General features: G+C 40.9%; 1 protein-coding gene across 1 annotated transcript in view; it reads right to left on the reverse strand.

Annotated features, from left to right (window-relative positions):
- The window catches only part of Mrc1 (mannose receptor C-type 1), a 91,260-nt gene that overhangs the window by 4,606 nt on the left and 63,275 nt on the right, over positions 1–23,379 (reverse strand). Inside the window, exons 16-26 of the mRNA XM_038333709.1 lie at positions 22,370–22,411; positions 20,898–21,061; positions 19,308–19,375; positions 17,692–17,792; positions 16,474–16,616; positions 15,657–15,771; positions 12,290–12,456; positions 10,682–10,784; positions 6,734–6,966; positions 3,663–3,828; positions 2,674–2,823 (exon numbers count right to left, since the gene is read on the reverse strand). Coding sequence (XP_038189637.1) covers positions 2,674–2,823; positions 3,663–3,828; positions 6,734–6,966; positions 10,682–10,784; positions 12,290–12,456; positions 15,657–15,771; positions 16,474–16,616; positions 17,692–17,792; positions 19,308–19,375; positions 20,898–21,061; positions 22,370–22,411 — 1,452 coding nt within the window. The remainder of the gene's footprint in view (positions 1–2,673; positions 2,824–3,662; positions 3,829–6,733; positions 6,967–10,681; positions 10,785–12,289; positions 12,457–15,656; positions 15,772–16,473; positions 16,617–17,691; positions 17,793–19,307; positions 19,376–20,897; positions 21,062–22,369; positions 22,412–23,379) is intronic.

The raw sequence follows: 23,379 nt of genomic DNA on the forward strand, positions 1-23,379 counted from the left end.
GGTTATTTAAACAGTCATGACAGATAGTTTGCTTTGGACCTCATAATCATCCTACTATTAAATCTTTATAAGACTGCATAGTAGGTTCTTTTGTTAACCCATTTTACAGATAAGAACAATAAAACAGCCGGGCGGTGGTGGCGCACGCCTTTAATCCCAGCACTCGGGAGGCAGAGGCAGGCGGATCTCTGTGAGTTCGAGGCCAGCCTGGTCTACAAGTGCTAGGTCCAGGACAGGCTCTAAAAAAGCTGCAGAGAAACCCTGTCTTGAAAAAACCAAAAAAAGAAAAAAGAAAAAAAAAGAACAATAAAACATACACATAAGTAATTCATTGGGATTCCAGCATTAACTGAGCACAGGATCCTGGAATGGCCCAGGCATTCTGAACCTAGAAAGGGAATATATAACTATGTGGTTCTATTCTACATAATGTATTCTGAGTTATTCCCTTGGGGATTGTTAATTGCATGATTGTTTAATCTCTCGCTGAATATATTTCACAGTTATTAGGCATTTCAAACTTCTCAGACATGTTTTGATGAAGGAGAATTACTCCCTTTATCTGTTAGATAACACAACACCTAAAACTGAAAATAAAGTTTCTGCATATTCATTGTAAAATTAAAAAAGAAACACTTAAGCAACATGAAAGAATTTTGACTTTAATTTGAAAAGTCAAAGGCAGATTTCTGATGCCCTGATCATAAATGGCAGAGTAAACACCTCAGAAAACCCTTTCCTCTGGAAAAGAGAGGGGAACACTGCCTTAATTACAGGCTTGAGGTTTTGTGTGGGGGGGGGGGGGGTCGGTGTGTGGGTGGGTGTGTATGCACGCATGTGCATGATGCTGATAATAACAGAAGGCACTATGGGCTTTGAATTGTCCTAATCTTGCTGCCCTCTCTCTGGAACCTTTGAAAGCCCAAATACCCATGGTCAAGTGAAGAACAGCAGCCCAGGAGCCACAGGGGAGGGTCAGAATGATTTGGCACTAAATCACAGAGTTCATTGTAATCCTCATAGAAACCACTAACAACATAACTAAACAGGAAATAAAGGTTCCTCAACTTAAAATGGGGCTGTGACCCAATAAGGTCATGCATAGTTCAAAAATCCTAAGTTGAATGGACCATTGCAAAATGGGGACCATGCATATGATGAAAGAAATGGACAGTTAAACACCAAAAATATGTTCTTAATACATAAGAAGGCCATACTGGGGAAACGGTGAAACTAAGACATACCATATATGGAGTCGGGGGAGGAAAAAGTAACAGGCATAAAAGCTCCTTTCAGTATTTACACTAAGTGTAAATGACTTAAACACAAACATTAAAACAGATTTACAGAATATCTACATAATGATTCAAAAAGATCAAGCCACATGCTGTGTAAAAAAAAGACATTCTTGAGTTCCAAAGACATAAATCAATTGAAAGTAAAATCACAGTAGAAGATATGCAAACAATAGAAGATAGTCTATATAGACAATCACTTTTAAAAAGGTCAGAGAAGGTGCACTAATATCAGACACAAGGGGTGATTCTTAGACAAAAATTATTATTAAAGACAATGACGGCATTCTGGAACGGTAAGGTTTCAGTTCACAAGAAAAATATAATCGTCAGCGATATGTGTCCATCTGACAACAGAACCTCGAAAGATGCAAATGAAAACTAAATAGAGCAGAGTCCCTCTCACTACAGATTTAAAAAGCAAAGTCAAGCGTGGGTATGAAACGCACACGGAGGAAATGAGACTACAGTCCCTGAGCCCATTGCTGAGCAGAGGACTCACAGCAAAAAAATGTAGCAAAACGGCATCAGTGGAACAGCCGGTGACATCTAATTAAGGAGCTTTTACCTATTTTCTCAAGAACCATCTTGTGCCAGGTACGGTAGTCCTTAGGATAGTTCGATAAGCTGAGGCAGGAGGATCCTAAGTTCAAGCCGAGACTGGGCTGCATAGTAAGACTCTGTCACAATGAAATAGCTCTTTTTAACTTGGGCATGGTGCGGTATGACCGATATGCCTGCTATCCCACCACCGGGGAGATGGAGGCTGGACGGTCATGAGTTCAAAGTCATCCTTGACTACATTTCAAGCGCAAGGCCAATGGGACATGAGAGACCCTGTCTCAAAACAACAACACAGCTACCTTTGCCATTTTTAAAATTAAGTTTTGTTTTGTTTTTCTTTACAAATACAATAGCCAGTCAGGAAAACCATTCTATTAAGAAGCTGGTTCCTGGTCAGCTGTAAAATCCGAATCTCTTGAGTGAGGAGGAAGGTGAAGCTTGGCTGAGGGACAGAGTTAAGAGCTTAGAACACTGGGGCAGAATGAGATTTTAGTGAGTGGAGTTTTTAACCTAAATTTTCAAAATTTTGAGGTGGAGGAATTAGAAATTACATTTGCAGGAAATGATGCTAACCATTCTGTTAATAAACAATTATTTTAAAAAAAAAAAAAAAAACAAACACATGTGGCTGGGGATCCAGCCCAGGGGCAGAGCTACAGAGCCCTTTCTTAGCAAACCCGTGTTTGATTCCCTAGCACCACAAAATAATACAAAGGTACTTATATCAAGTATACTTTAGTTTATAGTATTATTGACATCATTGAGTTATAAATGGATTGTTATGAAATTTTCTTTCAGGAAACGTGGCACTCACCCATTCGCATACATTCCAGGGAAGCCTGGCCCCAGTTCCTTGTAAACGAAGACTCGATATAGTAGCAATGGCCGTGGAAAGGAATCCACGCGGTCTGCTCGGACTCCGGGCACTTACCGGGCAGTTGTGGAGGTTCAGTAGCAGGGATTTCTGTTAATAAACCAGCATTTAAATCATCATCAAAATAAAGCATAAATCAAAGCTGGGGTTCCTGCAGCACGGGGAATAATATTTTTACAGCGAAGAGAAATTATATCGTCTACCATTTCATATGATTTACTAATGTTTGTCATTTAGAGATGCCGTTTTTCTTGGGGTTTCATTTACTTTATCATTTGAAATGTATTTCAATAGAAACCAGTAGCCATGAATCATATTCATCCTAATTTACAATGATCAATATTTAGATTTCTGCAAAAAGTGTTACAGACTTAAGTTGGGAGTGGTGGCATATGCGTTTAAATCCAGTACTTTGAAGGCAAGGGTGGGGAGAGCTTTACATAGCAAGACCCTATCTCAACAAACATAAATAAAAAAACAAAGTTGCAGGTTTGACAAATTACTCCAAAATAATTAATGAAGTAGATATCTTTTTCAAGCCTCTTCTTTTCTGAAATTCCAGCTCCTGTGATTTCTTCTTAGCTAACGGCAGCTCCTACGGGAAAACTGCTGCGCTAGACTTCTAGGAATGAGTCCATAGCATTGCTGACTCTGCCCAATCCATACACATTCTGAGGCAACTCTGTTGAAGCAAATGTGCTGTGAATGCCAAGAGGAAGCCCACTTTCCTGGAAACTCCTTCGCTATAGATTCAGAGGACAAACTCAATAACAAACATTCGGAGCCCTGTCAGGAGCAAATCAATTCTAGAAATGATTTTCTTCTCTGCTACCCAAGACACATTACTGGTTATGAAAGTCAGCAGTGACGTGTAATAGTTTATTCCAGAAAGCTTGAGATGCCCCAACCCCTTTCGAATATCCAATTACCATCTGATTTTTTGCAGAGAAAATAAAAACTTTCATTGCAGTACGATGTCTTCCAGTAGCCATCCACATCCATATAAACACAGGCAGACTTCAGCTTGGGCTCACCAGCACCCCAGTTTGTGTACCTCACTCTCCATTTATCGGTCCAAGTGTATTCATTATTGGTCTGCAGAAATGAAAACCACCGTGAGCCTTCGGCCTCTCTTCTCATAGACAGTGTGAAGAAAACAAGCAAGGAATATGTATGATGCTTAAGCCTGTAATTTGGCATAACACCTTGAACATTGTAAAATTTAATAAAATCATGTCACTTCTACTAACTCAAATTTATTAAAAAAAATCCTTTCTTAAAAATAACTATTTCATAAGATCCTTAGGTCTCCAACCTGAAAACTATTTTAGCAATTTTTGTCTTACTGGGTTTTTGTTGTTGTTTGTTCATTTTTCATTTCTCTCTTTCTCTTTTTTTGGAGGGAGGGAAGGAGGGAAATAAGAGTTTGAGATATGTTAGAGAGAAGAGAAAGAGAGAGCATGAGAATATAAACTTGGGTGGGTACAGAGATGGAGGTGACCCCTGGATCATTCCCCTGGAGTAGGGGAGAGGATAAACATGACCACAATATACTGTGTGACAAAAATTTGAGGAAAAAGTTATGACTACTAATAAAAAAGGAAGGAAGGAGGGAAGGAAGGAAGGAAGGGAGAAACGAAGGGAGGGAGAGAAGGAGGGAGGAAGGGAGGGAGGGAGGAAGGAAGGAAGGAAGGGAGGGAGGGAGGGAGGGAGGGAGGGAGGGAGGAAGGAAAGAAGGAAGGGAGGGAGGGAGGGAGGGAGAAAGGAAGGGAGGGAGAGAAGGAGGGAGGGAGGGAGGGAGAAAGGAAGGGAGGGAGAGAAGGAGGGAGGGAGGGAGGAATGAAGGAAGGAAGGAAGGGAGGGAGGGAGAAAGGAAGGGAGGGAGAGAAGGAGGGAGGGAGGGAGGGAGAGAGGAAGGAAGGAAAGAAGGAAGGGAGGGAGGGAGGGAGGGAGGGAGGGAGGGAGGGAGGGAGGGAGGGAGGAAGGGAGGGAGGGAGGGAGGAAGGAAGAATGGAGAAAGGAGAAGAAGAAGGAGGAGGAGGAGGAGGAGGAGGAGGAGGAGGAGGAGGAGGAGGAAGAAGAAGAAGAAGAAGAAGAAGAAGAAGAAGAAGAAGAAGAAGAAGAAGAAGAAGAAGAAGAAGAAGAAGAAGAAGAAGAAGAAGAAGAAGAAGAAGAAGAAGGAAGAAGATGACGATGCAGATGACAGTTGTTAAGGAAAGAAGACAATGACTGAAAGATAAGTGTCTTATTCCATAAAAACTGTCTTTGTTTTCAGTTCTTCATGGCCAAAGAGAAGTTGTATCCTTATAACAATGACATGGCTATCTTACTGAAATTGTAATAAGTATTAATTTCACTGAATCCCTGAAAGATACACTTGTTTGTCGTCATGATCTTCTCGTTGTTCTGCTTCTGACACCAACAACAGTGACAGCTAAGGTCGTCTGTCACTGTAGACTCTAGAGCTAGGTGTCTCTATACCACGTGGGCTGCCTTTCAACTATATGGATCATGCTATTCTTTTATGACCAACAAATAAATGATATCATCCAAGCTAACTGACATCATAAAAAGTACCACTTGCCAATAGCAGTGCCCAATCTGAAAGTAGTTTGATAAGCAATGCCTGAGAACAGCGATATAAAACATTAGCTGAGAATAAAGATATTTTTAAGGTTGAAACACTTTCCTCATTTAAATTCCATCATTTATTTTACCAAGACAACTACTAAAGACCCAACAGCAAACATTGGAAGCACACATCATGGCAAGGTAAAATTGTACGACATTCTCTCAATTACTCAAATAATTCTTGAGTATCACTGATTCTGTAGGTGTCATAAAAACAAAATTACTCTTGCAATCATAAGTATCAGTAGTGTGGCAAAGCACTTAATCTTTCTAAAAGTGTTTGATGGCCTATTTGAAACTCATTAGAGAAGTGTGACCACATCTATGAGAAGAAATGAATAATTTATCAGGTACATTAATTATTTAAAAAATAGTCAAATGAGATATGAAAGTATCTTGTCTAAGCTCAGTCACCAAAGTCATATGGGGCTAATTATTTTAAATACTCTCGACCCTATTCAGGAAGTAGCTATTGCATGATAAGTTTGCATTGCCATTTCTCAACTGAAAGCTCTGTAAAACCTGACCCCAGCCCACTGTCTAGTTTTTACAGCTCTCTTTTCTTCCCATCCTTTCTGGCACCCGTCCCCAGCTCCTGCCACTCTGGACTATGGCTAAAACTGGTGAGTATCTTGGAATGAGGGTAGAGCTCAGTAGTAGAGCTCTTGTGAGGTCCCAGGTTGAACCCCAGTACTGCAGAAAAGAAGGACTGAGTTACTCTAACAAGCCCACTTGAGTCACTCCTTTGCCCCAGGACCTCCGGCAACACTGTTTGCTGGTTTGCTAGCAACTCAGTGATTGCTAGGAATGACAGGTGGGGTATAAGGAGTCACAAAGATCTGTCTCCCGAGCCTCTTGGCTACTCTGTTGTCTCTCTCAGTCCAGAGCCCCATCCCTCCCTCTGTCCTGGTTCTCCACCATCCCTGATCTATCTGCTGTGGAATAAAAGGATGGGATGGCAGTAAAACATTTCTCACACATAGATGGGAGCTCCATAAATCTGGGGTCCATAACAATTCTAGAATGTTTTGCAACACAAAGTAAAGCATCCCATCCCCCACCCCTATTTCCTACACTCCTGACCTACTTTCTTAATTCTCAGGGTCCAGTTATGTAACCATGACACTGAAAAGAAATAAACAAATGCATAAAGTTGTTTAGATGCATAATAAAATTTTGGATATATTCAAAGACAGTTATAGTGAATACCAGAGACTTCTCAGTTTGGCTTCTGACAGATATCACTAGGTCACTAAACCAGCGACAGCAGTGGCACCCCATGAAAGTGTTCAGCTGAAGAAACAGAAAGATACATATCGGACCATAATTTATCAATCATGCCAAGCTGTTAATGTTTCTAGCGTCTTACCAAGTTGCTGTTCAGGGCAATCCATATGGGGACATTAAACGGGTGCATTTTCATCCATGCAAATGCATTACTGTAGGGGTCCAGAATGCTAGCCAGCAGGGAAGCATGATTCTGGCAATACTGCTCTGCTTCGTGCCATGGTAACTTCAGTTTCATGATGGAATAGCTGCTTTTGCCATATTTAACAAAGCCATCTGTTGGAGCTGTGGTTGGAGAAACGGGCAAAGAAGGGTCTAGAATAGAGAGATTGTTTCCATTAGCATTATCAACGAGCAGTGATTGAGCACCTTCAGCATATATGACTCCCAAGCCCATCTATCATAGAAGTAAACACAAAAGCATAAATTCAGTCTCACAGGGCTTGTAAGTACTTTCACCAGACTTTTTAGGACAGAAAGCTAATATCTCTGTGTCTGGGTACATAGGTGCATCTTTGGGTACATTCATCTGTGTACAGGAGCACATGTATGTGGAGGCACACATATATATGCATGTGATGTATATGCAGAGACAGAAGTCAAACCCAGTTTTTCCCTTAGGAACCAACACCTTGATTATGAGAAATGGCCTCTCACTGACCTGGAATCCCCCAAAATAGTGTGACCCCCAGAGAGTCACCTGTTTCTTCTTCCTCACTGCTGAAGTGACAAGTGAGTGGCACTTCACCTCTCTTTTTAATTTTGGTTCTGAAGCTAGAACTCAGGTTCTTATGGTTGCAAGGAAAACACAATACTAAGCCAGGTTGTGGTAGCACATAATTTTAATCCCAACACTTAGGGAGGCAGAGGCTGGTGGATCTCTGTGAGTTAGAGTCCAGCATGGTCTATAGAGTGAGTTCCAGAACAGCCATAGATATATAGAGAAACCCCCTCTTGAAAAAAAATTTTACTGACTGAGCTCTCTCCAACCAACAAAGTCGTATTCTTTAATTAGTACATCTGATTAAAGTACATATGTAGTGTACATATACATATACAGTATGTTTATGCCTGCATATATATTTCATACAGTTTAGAAACTATTTAATATATATGGGCCTAGAGGAAAAGCTCAGCAGTTAAGAACACTTGTTATTCTTGCAGAGGATCCAGGGTCAATTCCCAGCACCTACACAGTAGACCACAACCATCGAGAACATCAGTTCCAGGGAAGGAATCAGATGCCCTCATCTGGCTCCCATGAGCACCAGGCATGCACATGATGTACAGACATGCAAGTAAGTAAATTACCCATACACATAAAATTAAATTAAAATTTGTTTAAAGAATATATGCACATATGGACAAGTGTCTAAGTAGAAAGGCTTGCAAGTACACTGTGCCTAGTGCCTCGATAAAAATTTGATGCTACAAGATAAGAAATATATATTTTCCTGTCATCATTAATTCCTGCTTTCCTCTTGGGGTTGAATGTCATGATCAAGAGCATCTTCTGGGGCTAAAGAGATGACCCAGTCAATGGTCAAGAGTATCTGTGGCCCTTACAGAGGTCCTGGGTTTGGTTCGCAGCGCTGACAGAGCTGCTCAAACCATCTATAACTCTAGTCACCAGGTACCTGATGCCTTTTCTGCTCTTCTCAGTGCTGCTTGCACTTGGTACACAGACATGCACATGAGCAATATACACATAAAATAAAAATGCATTGTTTTTAAGAGAATATCTTCTGACCCCTCCAGCCCTCCCATGATTTCACCTTTCTGTCTATCTAATTTTTCTGCAATACCCCTGTAGGGACTGGCACTGCTTTATCTAAACTAATACTGAGGTATAGAGACCCTCTAACACAAGGTTTTCTTCAAATGCTATGCTCCCTTCTGCAGTGTCCCAGCCTGGGCTTCTAATTGCTATTTTCTCTGTGAACGTTAAGCCACTAAAGACACAGAAAGCAGAGGTTGTTCCTAGCAGCCTTAGCTGATGCCCTAGGACAGAGCCCAGCAAACAGACTAAGAGCTAAATCTGATCTTTTTCTCTGGTTTTATAACACATAAGCTACAATTCGCTGACAGGGGTAGGGAGGGACAAATGACTGATATTTCTTGACATTGCATGAACATCACATTTGTGCCTATAAACTTTTATTGGAAACCAGCCACTTTCATTTGCTGACATATGAACTAATGTTGTTCTTGACCACGACAGGGTGGAAGGATCTTAGTAGACATTGTGTGGTCATCACACTTCAGATACTTGGGTCTTTATAGAAATGTAATCAGTGGTTTTCACTTCTAACTAACCTTGCCTACAGGTTCTGTCTGGGCCATGGTGATATTTTGTTTGTGCTGTAACAAACAAAGTTTGCCTGAAGATCAGAGTGCAGAGCTAGCCACACTAGTTAGCATAGAGGCCAGGCAGTGGTGGTGCACACCTTTAATCCCAGCATTCAGGAGACAGACGTAGATGGCTCTATGTGAGTTCAAGGACACCCAAGGCTACACAAAAGTGAAGAAGAGAGAAGCAGAATTAACACCTTTGATCCTAGCAGTTAGGATCACACACCTTTAATCCCAGCACTACGGAGGTGGAGACGGGAGTAATATGGCTGGGTGGAGAGAGGGATATATGGTGGGAGGAGACAGGAGCTCAGAAAATTTAGTCTGAGAATTCATAGGGACAGGATTGCCCCTTTGGTTTGAGGATTCAGTAGAAGTAAGAACTAGTGGCTAGCTGCTCTGCTTCTCTGATTTTTCAGCATTAACCCCTATAACTCAGGATTTTTATTATTAAGACCAATTAGAATTCGTGCTATACTGGGCCAGTTCTCTAACCTGTTCCACATAGCCAAACTTTTTTTTCTCTTTAACCACCTCCCTCTCCTCTGCTGCTCTTGCCATCTTGTGTTGGTACAAGGTCATCTGACCAAGGGACCCCAACAGACTCCTAAAACTGTCACATCTTGTGTGGAACATTAAAACTCCCAGCCTAAGGAGATCTGGGCGCCACTCCATCGGAAATTTTTGGATCATTAAAAGCACTAAATGAAGCTTAAAGTGAAGCTTTAAAAAAAGCACTGTTTCGCAGAATCTACACACAATGAGGAAGTTTGAGTTTTCTGTCCAGTTCGCTTATTCCTAACGATCTCTGTGCAGTGGGGGAGGAAGAAATGCTACAAAAATATTGGGAGATTGTTTCTATATGGTTAGATATTAGGCAATGTTTATTTTAAATTTTATTTTCTGTATGTGGGTGTTTTTTATGCATGCATGTCTATATTCCACGTGCAGTGCTCATAGAAGCCGGAAGGTGTTGGGTCCCCTGGGACTGGTTGTGAGCCACTTTGCAGGTGCTGGGACCTGAACCTGGGTCCTGTACCACTGCCCTGACATCTCTCCAGCTCCATCGTGTGTTTTCAAAAAGCTCCATGTACCACTGAGAAGAAGAGCATTGGAGATGGATCTTAAGGGAAGACAGCTGTCACTGGGATAGTGCCTCAAAGGGGTCTTAGCCCTTCCTCTATTTCTCTTTTGTTTCCCAGCCTCCACAACATGGACAGGTTTCTTCACAGCCTGCTCCACACTGCATTCTGCATTGCCACAGGCCTGGAGGAATGTGGAGACCAAGCAGGAACCTTTGAAGCACAGAGCCAAAACAACCTTCCAGCTTCATGTTGATTACCCTGGGCATTTGCTCAGAGTCACAAAAAGAAAAAAAAAACTGACTGGCATATATTCCAAATTTATAACGATTTCTTTTTATGAAAGTTTAATGTGCACAGAAGTTTCTGGAATGATAACAGAGAAGATTTGTAAATAAAGTAAAGAAAATACCACCTGTTTGGGGAGAGGGAGACCCACTTCTTTTGTCTGTCATGGGCTTGTGTGGATTAAAGTTTCAAAAAAAAAAAACCCAACAAACTACTGATAGACAAGGAAATAGCCTTCCTTTTGAAAACACATGAGTATCCAGCCCTTGCTGGTGAGAATTGGTCTGGTGCGGCTCGGCAGGACTTACCAGGCTGCGTCTGGCAAACATAGCCCTGCTTACTGTCACAGGTGTCATCCATCCACGACCCCGCCTCGCGAGATTTGCCACCAATCACAACAACACAGTCAGCCTGCACATATGTGGATAAGGAAAGAGAAAACAATACGCGCAAATTAATAACTATTTAAGTCAGTTCGTCAACAGGGAAACGCGCCCTCATTATTCCTCAGTTACAGTTTTTCAGGTAATCTTTCTGCACAGAGTATTCAAGCCAACATGGCTTTCTGACTGCTGTCCCTACCCCATGTAGACCCCTCACACCTTAACTTTCCTTGTCTGTCATTCTCCTACTGTGCTCTGCTTGTTTCAACCTCAGGAAGTTTTCAGCCCTCGTTTACACAATCAGGATAAATCATTTCTGCCAAGAAAAAAAGTCCACTGACTCAACAAGAGAATGTATCTACCGTGGATGTGGCTATCAAGTTAATGGCCATAAGAGCCACGCTGGTCAGACCACTTTGTTATGCAGCATTACTCTTTGCGCTCTCTCTCTCTCGCTCTCTCTCTCTCTCTCTCTCTCTCTCTCTCTCTCTCTCTCTCTCTCTCTCTCTCTCTCTCTGACAACATACAGACCACCACAGGACATTGAAGGTCCTCTCAGGTCTGCTTATCCTAAGCTTATTCCTACTTCTTTGCTAACGTAAAGACTCCCGCGGCTAGCAGAGCCATTTACTCAGTCCCAGACACAGGTGGCACCTCTTCCAGGATGACTTTGTTCTGCCCACTCACCTAGCATGGCTGTCATAGTCAACCTCTTTAGTGTTTCTGATAACTATGTTTTAAGTTTTTTGAAAAATTTCCCCACCACTGATTCTTCTCCACAGTCCCCCGCCCCCATATATATATCATGTCATATATTGACAGTGTCTGACATGAAGAGCCCCATAGGTATGTGCTCACCAATAGAGTCACCCTATCTACGATGCTGCCCCCCTCTCTTCCTGTATTGGGAAGCTGACTGTGTCGTGTTACACTCTTATTTCTCTATTATCTCATTTCTAATCGAAGACTTTACTCTGGTTTAAGACATTCATGAGATCAAAACACACTCATATTTTTTCCTGCTGTTCTTAATCTCTATGGTGATGTTTGATACCAGCCAATTGATTGTTCAATGACATAAGTCTGGAATAAAGGGTTTTTTTTAAGGAAGGTAGAGAAGCAAGAGTATATATGGTAATGTATAGAAGCACTTAGCATGGTATTTGACAGACCAAGTGTTCTATAAATACAGGATGAGGAATGGTTATGACACTGAGGATGTATTCAAAAGCAGTGATGACTTCCAGGTCAGCATCCCAATCCCTGAAAGTGTTCCAAGAGAAGAGGGGCAGGTGGTGCAATCAAAACCATATGTTCATCTTTTTGTCCCGAGTGTCAATGAGGCTTAGAGTGAAGTTGGGTTTTTACTGCTTACTGCCTATGAAAGGTTCTTAACTAAACCTACAGTCCTTCCTTTAAGGTGTGCAAATACAGAACACAGGAAGGAGTCTGGTGAGTCATTCATAGAAAATTAATAAGATGCCTCTGTGCACACAGAGAGGGTATGGGAGGTGATCTAAAAATTATTCTCACATCTTCATAAGACAAGCTGCTTCTTCTTCCACCAGGATAGCCTTTCCCCCAGTTTGTATAATGCACTCCTCGTCCATCTGTCCAAAGAAATGTGTGTTCTGAATTGACATCATTCAGCCCGGTCCAGGCATTAAAAGTGGAGTCTTTCATATGATAGGTAATAAATGCTGAAAGAAAAAATACAAGGTCATTTCAAACTTGGGATAGTAAACAGTCCAAACACACACACACACACACACACACACACACACACACAAAAGTTAAATATGTTAATTTCAAAATAATGGGCATATAAGTCCAGCCCTTTTGTTACTATATCCAAACAGAAAGTGTGAAAATAGTCTAATCTTCATAACACATCAGCAACTGAGTTTAGAACTTCGACATGTTTCTTAAAACTCTGAATTGTATATAACTACTCCAGACAGTTGGGATAGCTATATTCCACCCAACAGCACCAGAGAAGAGCTAAATAAGTCTGGAATTCATCCCGCATCCCCTCTTCATATTGGCTACCTCAATATGGGCTCTGGCTGCCTATTGGTCTGCAAAAGGAGCATACTCATCTAATTCAGCCTACTCAGCCTATAATGCTACATTGTGTTTTCATTTTTGAGTTTTTTATTGATTTTATTAAACTATACATTTTCCTCTGCTCTCTTCCCTATCTCTCCCCTCCCCTTCAACCCTCTCTCATGGTCCCCATGCTCCCAATTTACTCAGGAGATCTTGTCTTTTTGTACTTCCCATGTAGATTAGATCCATGTACATCTCTATTAGGGTCCTCATTGTCATCTAGGTTCTCTGGGACTGTGAAATTGTAGGTTGGTTTTCTTTAATTTATGTTTAAAAATCATATACCCAGTACCTTCCTTTCAGCCTGCCCCATGCCTCTCTCAGCAGCTGCCTCTTGAACCCACCATCCACACCTGAGTCAGTACAGTCAGCTAGACAGACTGTTTACTAGAGCAGCAACATATGTCCCCTGAATATGGACAAGAAATGGAATGGCTCAGCGTTTGAGTACTCTGATAGAAAATGCAAAATGGGGGGGCTAGAAAGGTGGCTCTATGGTTAAGGGTATTTGCTACATTTTCAGAAGATCAACGTTCAGTCCCTGGTGTCTACAGAGGGTAGTTTACAACTACCTGTAACTCCAGACTCAAAGGATTCAGCACCCTCTTCTGGCCTCTGCAGGCAGTCATATGTGTGGCTTTCACACACAGATAAAAATAAATCTTATTTTAAAAGTGCAAAATAAAGTCTTCCAGAAACATAATCACTTGCTTGCACATGAGCAAACAATTCTGCAGAACAGTCTGTGCTAAATCAGTGCTCTGCTTTCAAATAGGAGAGCCTTGCTCAGATAGACTTTTTCTCAATTAATTAAAAATACCCCTAAACATCTTCTTTCAATATTCTTTAGTGAACTAAGAGCAAAGATTAATATTAATTTTGGTTTTATTTGTTTCCTAAATAAGATTGGAACTTTTGCCTTACGCTCAACTTGAAAAGCGGTGTGGAACAGCTCTATCAGGGAGCATACAGCACTGACTTCTTATGCCAACAGCCACATTAAGAATTCAACAACGTGGGTCTGTTTTGCCAGAAATAATGTTATTTTATCTGAAAATTGTTTCCTTCTGCACGTCTCTACTGCTCAGGTTCTAATTCTGTTATGCCAGGAACCAGCACTTTGTGGCGGACAGAGGAAGTCTATTACTGTGTTTCTCTGCGGGGTAGCTGAGGCAATAAACGTGGTAAGCCAGCTCGAGAAACGCGAATGCTCTGTTCTCGTATCGGGTGTCGTGGTTTGACCCTTTGCTTTGGGTGTCTGAACAGCTGGTGAACTTGTCAGAGATTCCTGTGGAAGCTTGGTTGGTTTCATGTAGAATGTGTTGGAAGAGAGTACACATCTGCGCACTAACAGAGTGAGCATCTGCGGGAGCAACACATAGGTTTCCAGGTCTCCTTTTCTGTACTTATTCAAAATTTTAAATATTGATTATGAAAATTAAAAATGCTGTGTGGATGGAGATAGGAAACAGTAAGAGTGGGGACTCAAGTTTGGTTCTCCCAAACCATGTGAAAGCTGGATGCCTGTAATCTCTCTTTCTCTCTCTCTCTCTCTCTCTCTCTCTCTCTCTCTCTCACACACACACACACACACACACACACACACACACAGAGAGAGAGAGAGAGACCTATTCAACTAAAAGAGATGTTAGAGACTATCTAGTCTAATTTTTTCTTACAACCTTCTTATAAATTTAAAAATAAAGCAAACCTATATTGGACTTTTTCTGTACACAATGTGCTGGCCAGTATATGTGGCTCCATGGTGTCCTCTTGAGCCTCCCCAACTTAAACATTTCAAAATTCTTTGAAAACCTAGTCCACCTTGTGAGACCATGTATCTCATCAGTCCTGGCTACTGAAACCGCTTCCTGATTTTGAACCTCAATGTATTTCCCAGCCACTGTTACTCAATGGCCCAACGCTTCCTCTTAGGTCCATAGAGAGTGACCATTCAAAGACCATGTGTTCTCTTTCTCAAAGTGTTTAACCTGAGGGTCTCCGATCCATGACTGAATTGCTGTGTTTCCAAACCCCACAACAGTTAAGTCTGAATCTTCTGAACTTGTTGCACGTCCTCCTTGAAGCACAAATCATAACTTAAATAGCACACCTATTCAGCAAGGGAAGTCCCCAAGATCATGCAAGAGTTGTCAGTGCCTTTCTGTCTGTGTAGAAGAAAGAAAGTCTGTGTGTCCATGTGTGTGGGCATGTGAATTGAGAACTTAGGTTGTACCTCTGTGTTTTTTCTTAGGAACCAGCCACCTGTGTTTATTTAAAAAAAAAAAATGGGTCCCTTACTGGCCTAGAGACTGTAGGTTTCATAAGGCTGGCTGGCTAGGAAATCGTTAGAGTTTTTCCTTTATCTACCAGTGTTGGGACTTAACACATATGTCACCACCCCAGGTTCTGAACACCCCAGAGCCCCATGCTTGTGTGGATGCTCCATCCTGACTGAGCTGTTTCCCAGCTCTGGTCTCTTTTAACAGAAGAATGACCTTCATGGTTTTCTGTGGTTGTAGTGAATGTTCTCTTGCCAGACACTTCCATAGCTCCAGTTTAGCCTGCGTCTCATCAAAAACTTTTTCCTGCATTTGTTCAAAGTCCACATTAATACCTCAGTTTTATCTAATGTTAAACAAAATCACTCTTAATAAGGAATTTATAGGATTTTCCCCACTGGCTCCTTTTCTAGAAAAATGTAAGGGTCAGTTATGACAAGCAATAGTCTATCTCTTTAAGGGCAAATTTACATACATATTCATTACTGACAGGGACATAACCTGCACACCTTGCTCTTTCGCGTTCTCTATGGACACCAGGTTTCCTTTAAGTGCTATGCAAGCTTTTCGTGCATCTTTCCAGTTTTTCTTTTCCTCTTCAGAAAATCCAAAAATCTTAAAGCACTATGGAGGAGGAGGACAAAGCAGAGGTTTTAGTTACGGAAAACAAACTTCACATCAAAAATCAAATTATTCATAAAAATCATTGCTAAATACAATTTTCTCAGGACCAGATGAGGATTAAAAAATAAGTCAGCTTATGGGCCAAAGATTTTCTTTGCAGAGTTTTACTTTTCCCTCGAGATAAAGGGTACCACTTTTTCAATAACATCTCAAGTATTTACTTTCCATTTAGAATCTGTGATAGGAATCTCCAGTTTTTCTTATAAAAATCATCCTAGCTTGATGAAGTATGAAGAAGGCATGAAGACTGACATCTTTCACTGTTCCACAATGAACAGCACTGTTGGGGTTTAGGGGGGATGCTCCCCATAGGCATCTAGCTGTTGGTACCAGTTTTTGAAGAATACGTAGTCTTTGGGACATGGGCCCAGCTGGCAGCTGTAGGACACTAGAGGTAGGCCTTCAGGGTACAGCTGGACCCTCTTCCAGTCCTTTGTTTTCCCATCCACTAAGGTGTGAGGAGCCTCTAAACCATATGCTTCTATCTCTGTGGAATCATTTTATCTACCTGCTCTGCTCTGATGGACTCAGTCCTCTAAGTAGGGAGCCAAAATCTCTCTTGTTTCTATTGCATATGTATCTTGTTGCATCAAGAAAAGCCACTGATACAAAAGCCAAGACAGAGATTAGTTTCCCTGATACCTTGTTGTTGTACAAATGCCAGCCTTCCTTGCAGCCCCCTGGTGTCGGGGGTGTGGTAGGAACGGCGGTGGCATTGATGCTGCTGTTATGTCGCTGGCAGATGAAGTTATTTGGAAAACCACAGTTGATGTCATTCCAGAATCCTGCAAAGGAGAAGAGCTAAGGTACAGCTATATGCTCTTAGGTAAAACAGACCTTCAAAGACACATCATCCAAGAAAGAGCCTCAAAAACATGGTTCTGAAAAAAATTCCCTTATTTTTGTACATTACTATAAGAGCATTTGAAATATTTCTCTCACTGTTCCACTTAGCCCATAAGAGTTGTGTTCCCATCCACTGAGATGGTGGGGCTGATCTATTCGGAGCTTACCAAGGCCAGCTGGACTGGGACTGAAAAAGCATGGGATAAAACCAGACTCCCAGAACATGGCGGACAATGAGGGCTGCTGAGAAGCCAAGGACAATGACACTGGATTTGGATCCTACTACGCATACTGGCTTTGGGGGGGGGGGGCGTGCCTAGCCTGTTTGGATGCTCACCTTCCTGGACCTGGATGGAGGGGGGTGGAACTTGGACTTCCCACAGGGCAGGGAACCCTTACTGCTCTTTTGACAGGAGAGGGAGGGGGAGTGCAGGGGGGAGGGGGGTAAATGGGAGGCGGGGAGGAGGCAGAAATTTTTAATAAAAAAAGAACTGAAGACATGAGAGCAATAATGCAAATCATGCACACAAAAGATAAAAAAAGAGTTCATTTTTTTATAGAAAGGTCCCTATGTGCTGAGCTAGATCTTGGTGTTGCATATATATTATCAAATTATTAATTATCAATAGCCAATCTAAAAATACTTAGTATGTGTTCAGCTATAGGTGATACTTCACATAATCTTGTCAACAAAAGACGAATTGCATCAACATTCCCATTTCATGGGATAAAAAAGACTAGAGAGAGAGAAAGTTCATTACGAACACAGTTTAGGTCTTTTCCTCACATAAGAACATTAAAAATGTCTCACATTTGGAAGAAATAGGATGATGTGTCATTTTTTAGCATCCTGATACATTTACCTTTGCAAACTGAACCGTTATCTTGATAAAATTGGAGGTCTCTGTTGTTTTCTTATATAAATGCACTGCTTATTACTGTTAACCTAAAGATACAAGGAATGCAGCACATCATACCCCAAAGCAAGTTCAGTAAGATGTGTGCATGATCTACCTGAGTTTGTGTACATGGTAACACAGTTCTCATCATCGTTGGCGAAGTTGGGTTCTCCTGTAGCCCAAGCCACAAAATCTACTTTGCTTCCATCCATCCAACTGGAAAAGAAAATCGAAGCATTTTTCAGCAGTTCAACCAGAAAAGCAACTGGCTACAACTTAGAGATGGGGAGGACAAGTGCATCAAGACGAAGGGAGCATAGCATGCTTAACAAACAGAAGGGGAACCGAGAGAAACTAGCAGGAACTCCCAAATGCCTGTGCTTGGCATCCCTTGTGTTCCTCTGCAGTGACCCTGATACCTTCAGGTCAAGTTCACAAACAACCACAGTTAGATTTAATCTTGTAAACTATAATCTGTCTTTATTTTGGGATTCCATACTCCACTCAAAAATCTACAAAGAAGATGCCCCAGAATGGTGTGAATACTGAATGCTGGTCCACCCTCTTTGCTCTCCTCAGAACAAGCTCCTGATAGACCTGAAGAGGTATGTATGTATATATACATACATATATGTGTGTGTATATACACATATATATTCTGATTAGTCTGGAAGCCAACTCTCTCTCTCTCTCTCTCTCTCTCTCTATATATATATATATATATATGTGTGTGTGTGTGTGTGTGTGTGTGTGTGTGTGTGTGTGTGTGTGTGTGTGTGTGTATATATCCTGATTAGTCTGGAAGCCAACAGAAAAATTCCTTCCACAGTACTCTCCAATCATGATCTCCACATTTAACTACCTAAGAAGGGGGCAACAAAAATTAGCTTCATTCTGAGTCTTTTGATCAATCTGTTTTTATCACAATGTGGGTGAGATAATGACTATTTTCATAAGTCACAGAAATTCAAGGCCTCTGAAAACTGATAAGAAGAGAAATCACAACAATCAGCCCTCTTATTTTAGAGATGATCAAATGGGTGTTGGTCCATAGGGACATCCAATGTCTCTATATCCTAGAAATTACAAGCTTGACTTTAGGTCTCTATTGGTCAAAGAGAGAAATCAAAGTCACCCAGAATGTATGTCACTAAGACAGCTGTATGAATAACAGACAGACTCATCTGCTCTTGAAATGCAGGAAAACGTATTAATGAACATAGAAAGAAATCCCCACGATATGATAGTTCCCTCCTTCCAGCTCAGCCAATCATGATCCTTGTCTAAAGAAGCAGCAAGTCTGCTCTTCTGAGAGGAAAGTTTCACAGTCAACTCGAATACACTGCTGTAAGTTGGAGCAAAGAAAAAGGGACATTCGGTTCTGTGTACCAGCACTGGTCCAAAAAGAATTGCAATTTTAAAAATAAATGTAGTATTCATCTCTATTTACCACATGTTCTTAGTCAATGATTTATTGATGGCTGAAGACCCTAAAATAAAGACTAGTGTTATGAAGTTAAATCCAATTTTGTGCTTTTAGATAATTAACAACACTGAAATTCTTAATAGAATAATCTTACATGGGTTTCCTGTCATGTTTTAGAGGGTTTTACTTTTTGAGATTCAGATTGCCATAGGACTTTTATTGTATTCTTCAAGAAAAGATCTCAGAACAATCCCTAGGTGTTTATTGGTTCTCTATCATAAAGTGCTTTGGCCTGATTTACTTACATGAACTTTTTATCCATGCTGATCAACAAGCCAATAAAATACGGTGACTGTCCGCCATTCTTGTTCATCTAGAACATGAAAGTTTGCATATACAGTTTACAGTCATCTACTGAGCAGCTTCTCAGACAAAACCTACACATCAGTAAGGCTACAGTGTTTTCCAAGAGGGAACTCATGCAGAAATACTGTAGAATTATATGCATGAAGATGAAAAAAGTGTTCTCACAATGCAATAATCTCCATTTACAAAGCAAATGTCTTAAGTCATTCATTATAATACCAAATGTTTATTACAGTTGATGGCTGGAAAACCCTTTAAAAATAGGTAATGGAGAGAAAAATGTAGAGCTCAATAAAAATCAAAACAACAACAACAACAAAGGCAGAGGGGGCCAGGAGGTGATGGCACGTACCTTTAATCCTAGCACTCAGGAGGCAGAGGCAAGCAGATCTCTGTGAGTTCAAGGCCAGTCTAACCTACAAGAGCTAGTTCCAAGACAGGTTCCAAAGCTACAGAGAAACCATGTCTTGAAAAACAGAATAAATAAATAAATAAATAAATAAATAAATAAATAAATAAAATAGGCTGTTGCATTTGTACATCCAAAGAAACAATTTTTCACACCTAAAGATTTACTATGTAGCATCTATTCCAGATAAGCATTTGTGCAACATTAGGCTGTATCCTGAGAGTTTCAAAGCAAAGCGTATGCACAGAGATGATACTGTAAGCTATATCTTCCTATCTTTGTAGGCAAGTGAACTTTTCCTTTAAATACTGATGAATTAATTTTCTGCTATTCTCCCCACTTCCTCTCTGGCAAATGATGATGAAGTCACATGTCGTGTTGTGTTTGTGTTTTTGTTTTAGTGGAAAGTTACTCAGCGAAGCACAAGAGGAAAACATTACCCTTTCAGGGATTGCTGACAATTCGGGTACAACTGAGATTTTTATAAGAATCATAAAACTGCACTCTCTGTTCACTAATAATCTCATCCTAGAAAGATAAACTTTTAGTTAGTAATCATACTGCTTATTATGCATGTGGTCTAGGATTGAGACATAATTAGTTAAGATATAATCCTTGAAAATTAAATTCACAAACTCAAAGAGACTGTCACAGCGCTGAGACTTACGGCCCTGTCTCAAGGCTCCAGGAACTTCAATCATTTACCCTCAACTTCAAATTTAGTGCATAAAGTGAAAGTATTTCTCAGGTAGCAAATTCTCTCTTTACAGCATGCTGTTCTCAGGTATGAGTTTCAGGGATCATCCTTGTTTATAGTATGTTGTTCTAGGGTATGAGTTTCAGGGATCATCCTTGTTTATTACATGTTGTTCTAGGGTACCAGTTTCAGGGATCATCCTGGTTTATAACATGTTGTTCTAGGGTACCAGTTTCAGGGATCATCCTGGTTTATAACATGTTGTTCTAGGGTACCAGTTTCAGGGATCATCCTGGTTTATAACATGTTGTTCTAGGGTACCAGTTTCAGGGATCATCCTGGTTTATAACATGTTGTTCTAGGGTACCAGTTTCAGGGATCATCCTGGTTTATAGCACATTCTCCTCTTAACCATGCTCTTACGTATTTCCACAGGAACTTCTTTTCACTTTCACTTTTAATAGTAGCGAGATCACCAAAGTTCTTCTTGCAAAATGCCCGTGCGTTGTCCATGGTTTCCTTCTCCTTGCTAAAATAATACTGATAGTCTTTGTAAATAACCCATCCATCTGGAGTAACCGGTGGATCTGATGAAAGAAAGTCATAGGAAAAGACGATATTTTTTATTTAGATAAATTAAAGAATATGGTAAGTAGGGGAGAGAGCTATGATATGAACCACTGTCAGACTCCAGAATATGCAGAATGTCTAAGTCAGGGGTAGACTGATTGGTCCATGCCAAATACCTATATCTACCTTCTGCCAATCCTATAAAGACTGACCTGTTTCTCTTCCTAAGTAAGTTCCATGGGTTGTTAGTGGGTAAAAGAACTCCTGGCATTACTTTCCTTGGCAAGAAAACCTAGCTAGGAAGACTAGGTGCCTGTGATGTTTGAAGATCAAGACATGAAGGCTATGAAAACTCAGATTTCAGTCCACTACAAAAAAAAAGAAATGACTTCTTTTTAACATTTATTTATTATTTTATGTATATGAGTGCTCTGTGTTGGTGCACACAAGTAGGGGGAAACAGATCCCATTACAGATGGTTGTGAGTCACCATGTGGGTGCTGGGAATTAAACTCAAGACCTCTGGAAGAGTAGCCAGAGCTCTTAACTGCTGAGCCATTTTATTCACAGCAGAACTGGAGTACCAAGCAGTTCCTTCATGAAGAAGGAGGTTTCTAAGACTTCTTTCAAAGCATGAAATTTTACGTTTCTATTTTGCAAAAGGTTACAAAGACATTTACGGCCTAATTCTAGGAGCCTATGTACATCAGATTCCAATGGAAAGGACTTTGTAAATGTGATTATACGGATCCTGAGAAGGAAAGATTATCCTGGATTATCTCGGTGGGCTTTAAATCTAATACAAGTGCCCTCGGAGAAGGATGCAGAAGGGACGGTCCAATTCACAAGGAGGCATCATGACAGCTGAACCAAGATGCTACAAGGCTGGTGTGAAGAAGGAACCAGAGAGCATTTAGAAAAGAATTCAAGGAACATAGTGAAGGCAACTGACCAGAACCTCTGGAGGGTGTGGTCCTGTGAGTGAAGGTTTGTGCTTGGACTCAGAAGAACCAATTTCAGATTCCTGACTTCCAGAACTTTCAGTGAATAATGGTGCTGTTTGGGGCCATCAAGCTACAATTCATTGGTTGTATGCCTGAACCCTGGATTCTTGGACTTGACTCATGAAGTCACAGGAAATCGTGTGAGCAGGGCAACCAGTGTGTGTTCTGCTCTCTAGAGACAAAACTCCAACTTTTCATGAAATTCTCTAAGATACTAAATCTCTGCCCACCATCTTCCCAGGATATATATTTTTTCATTAGAAAGGGATAGGAGTCAGAAAAGGCTATAATAAAGAAGTCAGAAAACACAGAGACACCTACTGTCTTGAGGAGCAGGCGTGGGCTCAGGTAGCAAAGCTTTCCCTATAAAATAAAAACAATATATAAAATAATCAAGCATCTGCTAGTACCACTCCCTGAATTTTCCTGTGTCAATAAAACCTTGACAGTTTTCCACACTTGTCCCCGTTCTTCCCTAAAAATTCACATCACACTGTGGAGAAGGAATGAAAGGAAAAAGGAAGAACTGCAGTTTATATAAATCGAATAGTGGCCACCATAAGTGGGAAGGCATTTTCTAGGGTCTAAACAATGCCATATAAAGGAAATAAAACAAAAGAACATTAATTTTAGAATTGTGGAGCCCAGTTTCCAAACCGAAGCACAGGATTAAACTGCTTGGTCTTCATCCCAGCCCCTCCAATTACAATAAGGGATTAACAAAGTCTGTAACAGCACAGAAAAATTTAAACTGTTGCTATGTGGTCAGTGTTCACTACACAACAATTTTCCACATAGACATTTTAGTAGTGGCTAGGAAATAATATACAGTTCATTATCTGAAGCTATTTGATGTGAGTCATATGGATAAGTCACAATATATTCTTCTTAAAGAATCTTATTCTTATTAAATTTATATTTTACTGGAATTTTTAAAAGATATTTTTTTTCTTCCTGGATTTTGTTGGAATCTGACAAGAGGGCACGGGTAATAGTCTTCTAGATAACATTTTCTATCTGCCAGATAGAAAATAAAAAAGCTGCTCACATAGAAAGACCACTGCGAGTCACTGGCAGGAGGAGACCCTTCTAAAATGCAGCCCACTGCTACTCTGGAAACTCGGGACGCTAATCCCGAATGAGGAAACATGTGCGTACAGCCAGCAGAGGGCAGTACCGAGCAGGCAGGCCTCTTAACTGTATGTACAATGATGGCAGTGACCACGATTCCCCAACAGCAGAGGGCAATGTGGTTCTGCTCATCTCATCTAGTGCAATAGGGTCAACGCATGTACGTTCTGAGTCCAGGGTGAGCTCCCCCATTTCCTGCT

The sequence above is a fragment of the Arvicola amphibius genome, chromosome 6, assembly GCF_903992535.2.
Source record: "Arvicola amphibius chromosome 6, mArvAmp1.2, whole genome shotgun sequence".
Classification (NCBI taxonomy): Eukaryota; Metazoa; Chordata; class Mammalia; order Rodentia; family Cricetidae; genus Arvicola; species Arvicola amphibius.